The 10,165-nt window shown below is 36.7% G+C and overlaps 1 protein-coding gene and 1 pseudogene across 1 annotated transcript; one reads left to right on the top strand and one right to left on the bottom strand.

The window, feature by feature from the left end:
• Positions 1 to 774: 774 nt before the first annotated feature.
• LOC111400531 lies at positions 775 to 1,791 on the top strand. The gene is made up of 2 exons (XM_023027938.1): positions 775 to 1,101; positions 1,720 to 1,791. The coding sequence occupies exons 1-2, from the start codon at positions 775 to 777 to the stop codon at positions 1,789 to 1,791; spliced, it is 399 nt and encodes a 132-aa protein (XP_022883706.1).
• A 1,919-nt stretch (positions 1,792 to 3,710) lies between these two features.
• Positions 3,711 to 5,033, bottom strand: LOC111400530 (annotated as a pseudogene).
• Positions 5,034 to 10,165: the final 5,132 nt, after the last annotated feature.

Here is a 10,165-nt window from a genome sequence, read left to right as displayed (position 1 = left end):
TTGAAGAATTCTGGGGCCATTTTCCTTTCGATTCTTTTGTTCTGAAAGTCACAAGAAGAAACCATTTTCTTCAATTCTCTGCCAAAAGCAGTTTTGATAACAAGATTTCTTTTAGATTCTTCCCTTTTTCAACTCAATAAAAGATAATTGATTACAAAATTCGTGCCAATGTAGATTATTTTCTTACAAAAGCAAGAAGGAAAATGAAATTTTTTTTCTTTTCGGGAAAAAAGTACCTTTAGTAAAGTTTGGTAACCCCAAATCGCAGCTAGGAGAAAATCAGCAATGCCAAAGAATGAAATAGTTAGAAAATGATTCAAAGAAAGTTATATTAATTATTATAAAATCCTAAATGTACATTGTTTCTGTCGTCTTCAATACGTCCCCCATAGCATAAGCACAAACCCAGACACATCTTAGAGTTAAGGCGCATCATAGTCCTTGATGATGGAAATATAAATATTAAAAAAAAAAAAAAAAAAAAACAATTTTAAAAAAAAAAAAAAAAAAAAAAAAAGGAACCCTTTTAAAAAAAAAAAAAAAAAATTTCTTCTCTCCTTAATTTCTTCTCTCCTTAGGTCTAGGACATGTAGTTTGTGCGAGGATGATATTTGGTTCAAGAAACATCCATATTGCCGCATATGGCGCTAATAACAAGTTACCAACCATCTTTGTCTTGAAATTTAAACACAAAATATGGGCTGTTTTTGGGCCATTTCCACCATACTCCAGCCAAGAAAATATATTACACAAACACATCTAGGGTTGAGATTAATGGCCACGGGTGCGGCTGGAGATGGACTTCTCCGGGGTGTATATGAAGGGTGCATTTCAGGCAGTGATATGGGAATCCAGAGAAGGCCATACCATAAGAATTGCAAGTGCCAACTACATAAATCGCGTCAAAATTGCTTGCATTTGTCAAAATATAGAAGCGTGTCGTATCCTGTTAGGCGGTCTTGGAGCGAAGGTTGCCTTGCGTTGATGGGTGTCGGAATCTCGTCTTCGCCTTGTTCCTCCCCAGCTAGATCCATCGGGGAGATAACAAGAATGCAAACACAATTGATACTATGTAAGGAAGACGAAGAAGAAGAGACTAAGGTTTAATCATTTTCATTTATCTTGGTCTCTCCTTAACCTTTGGAATAATTAATGCAGTATTCCCAACCAAGATTTTGATTAATTTTAAAAAATTATAAATTTTAATGAATTTGTGAATTTGAATAGATTTCACAAATTTCATAAGAATCTCATGAAAAATGGTAAAATTTCAAAAGATTTTGTTATATGTATTTTTAAGCTTAAAACCCATTCAAAATTTTTAAAATCCCTCTATTCATGAAATTCTTATAAATCCACTAGTCATTGAGAGTATCTAAATTTTAAAAGATTTTATTTAAATTAATTAAAATCTTAGTTGAAAACACCTAAATTTCAGTGGATTTCATTAATATCGATTAAAATCTCAATTGGAGGACAATTTAATTTAGAAGAATTTTTAAAATTTATGAAAATCTCAATTGAGGACATCCTCGTTTTTATAAGAATATAAACGGTTGGCTTTGATTTTTAAGTTCGTTTGGTTGTGTCCATTTATACTTGTATGTGTTTTTGTTTCCTCGTTAGAATTAAAGAAATATACATGTGAACAATAGTGTTTCCTCAACATCTTTCTAATGTTAATACAATTTCTTCTGGTACTGCACCTTTTATTCCCAGTCCATAATTGATACTTGTGTTCTGAAAAATGTTACATTGATTGATGGGGGAAGAAAAGTAAAGAGTTTGTGAACCAGACTGAACCAACTACTTTTTGATCTGTTCTGATTCGACTCAAGTGGTTCCAGATAAAAAGGAAACATCAACCCCAAGCTCCAAAGTTTCCGTTACCTGACTACTTTCAAGAAAAGTTGTATCCACGTCTTTTGTGCTACCTAGTTTGATTTACAATTATCATCTAAACTTATTTAAAAGGTCAGTTAATAAGGTTTTGGACCTAACCCTAAGGGTTAGTTCAGTGGTTAGACTTTGGGTCTGCTCTCCAATGTTCACCAGTTCGAGTCACTTCAAGGCTATTGAGGTGAGTAGCCGGCTGTAAACTTTAGGGCCTCGTGGAATTAGTTGAGGTACGCATAAATTGGTCCAGACACCCACGATTATTAAAAAAAAAAAAAATGGTTTTGGACCTTAAAAAGTTGGCATATTGAACGATAAAAATTATACTTACATGAACATTAAATAAGATATTAACTATTTTTTATTTTTTCAAAAATAGGTGATAATTGCATTGTCATTATGCGAAATATATATTATAATATTAGCCATATTATTAAATAAGGTATGATTAAGCAACTATTCTCGTATTAATTAGTAATTTAGTGTGTAAATTAATTTTAATAACTGAGTACAAAAACCAAAATCGTGGAGAGAGACTCATTTGCTCGTTTAAATCCTCAACGCCGTTGATTATTAACTCTTCGGAGCAGTCTGCAAAGTCTCATCATCACAAGACACACCTCACTTCCATACATTTCATAGCTAGTAGCAAAACTTTTCCCTTAAGGAGTGTCGAGCGAAATAAAGAGAACTATCTTGAATGCACATGAACAGAAGACATCTAATACTGGTATTTTTCACCGAAATAAATGTTACCTGTACTAGCATGGGAAGCAGTCGATCCCCAGGTCCTCAATACGATAAGTAAAAGATCCACCATAAATCCGGGCTGTTATAGGTGGCATATGTTTGGCTAACCCTATAAAGAAAAGTTCCACCAAAATAAATTACATTTTTATACCCTATAAAGAAAAGTTCCACCAAAAAAAAAAAAAAGTGGCCCCCATGGGCTAAAAGAAAGCTGATTTTGCTCCTCTAATGTGAATTTATTCTACCAGGCAAGGAATTTTCTGATGGCTTATTAAAGAGCAAATAAATGGTGTAGACATAGAAAAGAGATTTGGACAATTTAAAAGTGTTGCTGCATATAATTACAGTTGTGAGAAGAATATATTAAAAATCTGTCTATGTTTTTCATTTAGTTTTCTTTTAGTCAGGAAGCCAACGAACGAGGTCCAACCGAGTTGCTCTTTTGAGAGGTAATCTGGTACTATCCCTAGTTATTCTTACTCTTCTGCCAACAAGAACATGATTGTGATCTAGGGAGAGTTACTCTTTATGATTATTTGCTTAATCCTAAGAAGTATATTCTTAGTATTTTGGTTGTCTAATTCGTACCTATATGCATATTGTTATCATTTCTGGTTCATCCTGCTCATACCTTATTCTTCCTTCCCGTTCTTTATTGCACTCTAGAGGCTTGACGCTTTTCGTTTGCGAGTTTGATTGCTCATTTTACTTTAGTTGCAATGGTTTTCGATCTCTGTAGTCTGTAAAAACTTCATTAGCGTTACATTGATTATATATCTTTCATCCTGCATGATATGTTGTTGATGACATTGCATTTTTGCTGATTTTAATTACAACTATCACACTATATGTCAGCATTAAACATTGAATTTTGTTCATCATATTTGAATTACAACTGGGTAATGGAAGCACAAATTTGTCTATGTATATGAATTAACACAGTTTAATCACAATTGGGTCATGATTCTTTAGATTTGTCGGTGTATGGGAGAATCGTACCAGTTGAATTTAAGAGAGAAAGTAAGACAATACAAAGAGAAGAGAATTATATTGAATAATGTGATTTGTTTACAAGAGAGGTATCCTATTTATAGCCTAATTTGAGAGGAATGTTTTCCTTTCTAACCAATGTGGGACTAACTAACATTTACATTGTATATACATTAACAGCCCCCCTCAAACTCAAGGTGGTAAAATGGAGACCAACTTGAGTTTGGAAACTAAATCCTCAAGGAGTCCAGGAGGGTGCGTTTTAGTGAAGATATCAGCAGTTTGATCGGCTGAAGAAACTGATAATAGTCCAATAGTCCCACGGGTGAGATGATGACGTATAAAGTGACAATCAATTTCAATGTGCTTTGTGCGTTCATGGAATACATCATTGTGAGCAATTTGGATAGCACTTTGATTATCGCAGTTTATGATAGTGGCAGTAGAATGGGTGATGCCCATGTCTTCAAGTAACCAGCGAAGCCAAAAAAGTTCCTGAGTTGTATCAGCAAGGGCTCGATACTCAGCTTCTGTACTGGATCGAGCGACTACTGTTTGTTTCTTGCTGTGCTAAGAAATAAGAGAATCACCAAGGAATAAGCAATACCCAGTGGTAGATCTATGATCAGGGGGGTTACCCGCCCAATCTGCATCTGAGTAGGCACGAAGCTGGAGTGAAGAGTGAGATGAGAAGTGGAGACCATGAAATAGGGTCCCTTTGATGTACCTGAGAATGTGAAGTACTGTAGCATAATGGGATGTGCGAGGAGTAGAGAGAAATCGATTGAAAATATGGACAGCATAAGAGATGTTAGGGCGAGTAACTGTAAGATAAACAAGACTACCAACCAATTGGTGAAACAAGGTGGGGTCATCCAAAGGCGTACCATCCATGGGAGTGAGTTTAGAGTTGAGCTCTAGAGGAGTGGTACATGTATTACTATCTGTGTGTCCCGCTCGAGTAAGAAGATCAGAAGCATACTTTGCTTGCGAAAAATAATATCCCTCAAAGTTAGAAGTGATCTCAAGTCCCAAAAAGTAACTAAGCTTTCGAAGATCTTTCATTTTGACATGTTGGCTGAGATAAGTCTTGAGATCCAAAATTCCGGATGTGTCATCACCAGTGATGATCATATCATCAACATAGAGGAGAAGAAGGATAGTACCCTGGTCTATTTTGCTAATGAAAAGAGCAGAATCATGTGAGCTGGAAGTGAACCCAAAATCTCCAACAATGGTGCTGAACTTGGCAAACCAAGCTCGAGGAGTTGCTTGAGACCATATAGAGCCCGACGAAGTTTGCAGACTTGATGCGGAAGATGATGAGAACTAGGAAGAGGGCACATATAAACTTCTTCAGTAAGTTCACCATTAAGAAAAGCATTTTTCACATCCATTTGAAATAATTCCCAATGACGGACGGCGGCAACTGCAATTCAGTTGCGAACTGAAGTGAGGCGGGCAACCGGGGCAAAGGTCTCCTCATAGTCAATCCCATACTCCTGGGTAAACCCTTTAGCTACCAAGCAAGCTTTGTATCGATCAATGGACCCATCAGAGTGAGTTTTGATCTTATAAACCCACTTTTATCCCATGGCATGTTTGCCTTTTGGTAGGTCCACTAGATCTCAAGTGTGAGTGTTTTCGAGTGCCTGTAGTTCATCATTCATTGCTTTCTGCCAAAGAGGATCAGAACTAGCTTCATGATAAGACTGAGGTTCATGATGAGAAAGAATAGTAGAAAATACAACAAAGTCACGAAGATTAACAGAAGGAGTTTACCCGGTCACTTCGTCGAGTAGGGAGATCAGAAGTCGTTGGAGCGGATCCATCAGAAGAGACAAGTTCCTCAGAAGAGGGCAAGGTGGATAACTTAATTGAGGTATCTGTAGACATGTTAGTTGGTAATGACATATCTGAGAAAGAGATAGGATGTGTTGGTGGAGATGTTGACTCAGAAGAAGAGTTTGTCTCAGGAGTGTCAGGAAAAAGATCTGTGGAGAGGTTAGTGAATAGGATAGAGGTATTGTCATGTGACAGGTGAAACTTAGATATGGAGGTGAACATCTTGTGTTCCCAGAAAACGACATAACGAGATACTCGGTGACGTTTGGAGTAAGGATCCCAACATCTATGGCCTTTGTGTTCAACACCATATCCCAAGAAGCAACATAGTCGAGATCTAGATTCCAATTTGGTGCGCTCATGAGGCTGAAGAAGAACAAAACAAGCACAACCGAATATCTTAAGAGTGTTATAGTCAGGAGGGTGACCATAAAGATGCTCAAATGGTGATTGATTCCAATGATGGGAGAAGGCACGTGGCTCTTGGTGTAAACAGCTGTAAGAGCAGCTTCACCCCAAAAGCGTTCAGGACACGAAGCAAATATGAGAAGAGCACGGACGGTATTGAGAATGTCTCGATGTTTGCGCTCAGGACGCCCATTTTGTTGAGAAGTGCCTGGACATGAACGATGAGGAAGAGTGCCATATTGGTGAAGAAAGGTAATGACTCTAGAGTCTGTGTATTCAGCAGCATTGTCAGCATGAAACACTTTGATATTGCAAGAAAATTGAGTTTTGACCATGGTAGCAAAATCAAGGTACAACTGAGGTAATTTAGATCGATTACGCATAAGAAATATCCAAGTGTAACAAGAGTAATCATCAATAAAATTTACAAAATATCTAGAGCTTCCCATAGTAGTAGTGGGAGATAGGCCCCAAACATCAGAGTGAATCAAATCAAATGGTGCAGAAGAAAAGGAATCACTTTTGTGAAATGGCAATGCCGATTGTTTTGCAAGTTGACAAGGAAGACAATCAAATTGTTCTTTATTAACAAGCCCTAAATAACCATTAGATGCTAAAAATTGAAGACGACTAATAGAAGCATGACCCAAACGAGAATACTAGAGACTGATGGATGGGGTAGATGAGACTGGGGTTGCTGTCTGAACTGATGAGGAAAAACGGGATGGAAGGTGAAGATTGATGAGCTCAAAGAGTTGTCCAACCTTACGGCCTATCCCAAGAGTTTGTCCCTGTAAGAATTAATTTGCTGGATTTTGTGTTTTGGCCCAGCTGATTTAAATGGACCGTGAAGTGCGGCCCAAACTTGGTGGGCAATTGATGATCCATTGTGAAGAAACTTCCAGAACTAGGGTCGGGTTATTATAAGTGCAAAACAGAAATGCATTTTTTGTTATGAAATAACAACTCTTCCGGATTCAAGACAAGTGGCAAGAAATGGACCGTTGGATGACAATAAAGGGTTACTCTCATATAAAAGGAAAGAAACTGGGTGATTAGGGTTAAGAGTTTTTAACCCTAGCAGCTTCGAGTTTTTTGTACTCTCCTTTTCGTCTTCTCTGTTGATTCGTTCTCTCTATAGATCTTGTGTGATTTTGGTAGAGAGAATTAGGAATTTAGATGAACTCTTGTGTGAGTTCAATATTGTTGTGAGAAGATCTTTCGTTTTTGAGAAGTTCTGTAACTGTGTGTTCTTGAGACTGTTTTGCTTATTTTGGGCTGTTCATAGTGGATTTGAGCTTATTCCTGATGGATGCTCAACGGGGATGTAGGCGTTAGATTTGGTCGCTGAACCTCGGGGCCTTTGGGCTGAAAAATCTCGTGTTCTCTCATTTTATTTTTGTTTCTGTGTATTTGGTTTGAAGTGTGATTCTGCACGGATTTTCTAAACACAACAGTGGTATCAGAGCATTTTAGAAAAATCTGATTTGTGCTGCGTTTTGAGTTTCTGCTTTTTTGGGCTAGGGTTCGAACACTTAGTTTTGACGATCTACAGTTTCTTGTCTTCGATCCTTTAAAAATTTTAAAGGGGTTCTTGTAACATTGTTCGATTCCCTTTGGTGATTCTGAGTATCAATTTCGACTTCCACATTTAAAAATCTCTTTGTAACCGAACGTTTTTCTTAAAGGAGACTAGGGTTTCCATTTTGAATCTTACCTAAATCCACCTTTGTCTAGGGGTCCTTGAGAGAACCCTAGAATCTGAGGGGACTAGGGCTTTTCGATTCAAGAAATTTTATAATTTTCTTCTCTGTATCCGGTTACTGTGAAGAGATACTTATGAATATATATATATATAAAATATCATTGGATACATAATTGATAAACTGATACTCAAATGTGATTGTACAGGGAAAGGGCTTATACTGATTGTCCGAGACAGTCTTCCTTGGAGGTATATGTATCACATTAATTTTTCTGGTAGATTACTGAGTCTAAGAGTAATCTGTTTTGTACTCCATTGTGTGCGTGACAATTTTTTTTAAATATTGACCTCTATTACATTACTGCAACATACTACTTGTTCGTACATTACTGAACATACACATTGCTCACACTACTACACATCATGACTTCTAAGGTAGATGTCTAAATGTGGGATGGCAAAGGAGACTTTAGTCTCTAGCGCCAAAAAATTAAGGCTCTTATGCTACAGTTAAAATGTGCTAAGGCAATAGATGAATCCTGGCCAGAAGGCCTGCCTGAGAATAGAAAAACAGAATAAGATGAACTGGCCTGGAGCACTATGTTTCTACACTTAACTGATACTGTGATTAGGAAAGTAGGCGAGACCAAAATTGCTGTAGAATTATGGACAGCCCTAGAGAAATAGTACCTCACTAAAACCTTACCAAATAAATGTTTTCTTTGGAGGCAGTTTTTCAGCTTTAAGTTTGATCCTAATCTTGATATAGAAGATAATATGGATAGATTTAATAGGATAACTCAAGACTTGATAAACTGTGTAGAGAAAATATCAGATGAGCAAAAAGTAGTTGATCTACTTAATGCCTTAGGAGATACAAAGATATGAGAAATGCTCTGAAGTATGGTAGGAATGACCTTACTGTTGAAATAATTCACAGTTCTCTCTTGAACAGAGAACTGGAATTTAAATCTGAACACAGAGATGTGTATAATGTGGAGGGTGTGTCACCTAAGCAAAGAACACCTGCTAAAGGTGTGAGCAACTATAGTTATTCAAATTACAACGAGGATAAAAACTTTGTCAAAAAGAAATGAAGTAACACCAAAGGAAAAGACAAGAAGCCACTTAAAGGAAAGGCATATAATAAGAAGTGTTTTTTTGTGGAAAAACTGGGCACTTCATTAAGAATTGTTTCAAGAAGGCCCATGACCAAAAGAAAGATTCCAATACTGAAAATGCCTCATTGAATGCTCCCAACTATAGAGAGGCAGGAGCCAATATTGGAGTAGCCTATGTGTCAATGATAGAAAATTATGATAAGGACTGGGTCTTAGACTCTGGATGTTCTTTTCATATGACACCTAATATAGGCTACCTGACTAACTACTCTGAACTTCATGAAGGGTCAGTAAAACTTGGAAATAATGAGACATGTAAAGTTAAGGGTATTGGAAATGTGTTGCTAAAACTTCAAAATGGTCATCACATGTTGCTAAAACATACAAGATATGTTCCAGCCCTAAAAAGAAACCTCATATCCCTAGGTGTTCTTGATGATGAAAGTTATCAAATAGAAATAAAGAATGGCTCTACCAATATTATTAGAAATCAAGAACTTATTATCAGTTCATTAAAGTTGAATGGAATTTATACAATAAGTGTTGAAATAATCTCACCTAATAATGGTGTGAATTTTGTCACACATACAGATAAATCAGAATTATGGCATAAGAGACTTGGTCATCTAAGTGAAAAAAGGCTTAAAAACTCTATCATGTCAAGGGGCTTTTGGAAAAGACAGTGTACAAAAATTAACATTTTGTGAACATTGTATAATGGGAAAACAAGTTAGGCTTCCATTTAAGGTAGGATTGCATAAGTCTCAAGATGTTCTTGAGTACATACATTCTGACTTATGGGGACCTGCCCCAGTGCCAACAGTATCTGGAAACAAATATTACCTTCTTATCACCGATGACTATTCAAGAAAAATATGGATTTTCTTATTAAAGTCTAAGTCTGATACCTTTAAAGTTTTCAAAGAATGGAATTTATTGATTGAAAATCAGACTAGTAAGAAGATAAAAATCTTAAGAACTGACAATGGGTTTGAATTTTGCAATATCGAATTTGATCAATATTGCAGTAAACAAGGAATAATGAGACATAAAATTGTGAGCTATACCCCACAACAAAATGGGGTTGCCGAGAGGCTTAATAGGACAATTCTTGAGAGGACCAGATGTATGTTAATCAGTTCTGGCCTCCCGAAAGTATTCTGGGGTGAGGCTGTAAAGACAGCCTGTTATCTTATCAATAGATGTCCTTCCAGCTCTCTGAATAACAGAATTCCCGAACAAATCTGGTCTGGTTCAATGCCGGATTATTCTCACCTAAGGACTTTTGGATGTGCAGCTTATGCACATCATATTGAGTCAAAACTGGACCCTAGATCAATGAAGGGTGTGCTCTTAGGATATGGAGAAGGGGTTAAAGGCCATAGATTGTGGTTAAGAGATGTGAAGGGTTATAGAGTGATAATAAGCAGATATGTTATCTTTAATGAAG

Source organism: Olea europaea, chromosome 10, assembly GCF_002742605.1.
Source record: "Olea europaea var. sylvestris chromosome 10, O_europaea_v1, whole genome shotgun sequence".
NCBI lineage: Eukaryota > Viridiplantae > Streptophyta > Magnoliopsida > Lamiales > Oleaceae > Olea > Olea europaea.
Note: the sequence above shows the minus strand (reverse complement) of the source record. Positions and strands in the feature narration are given on the sequence as shown.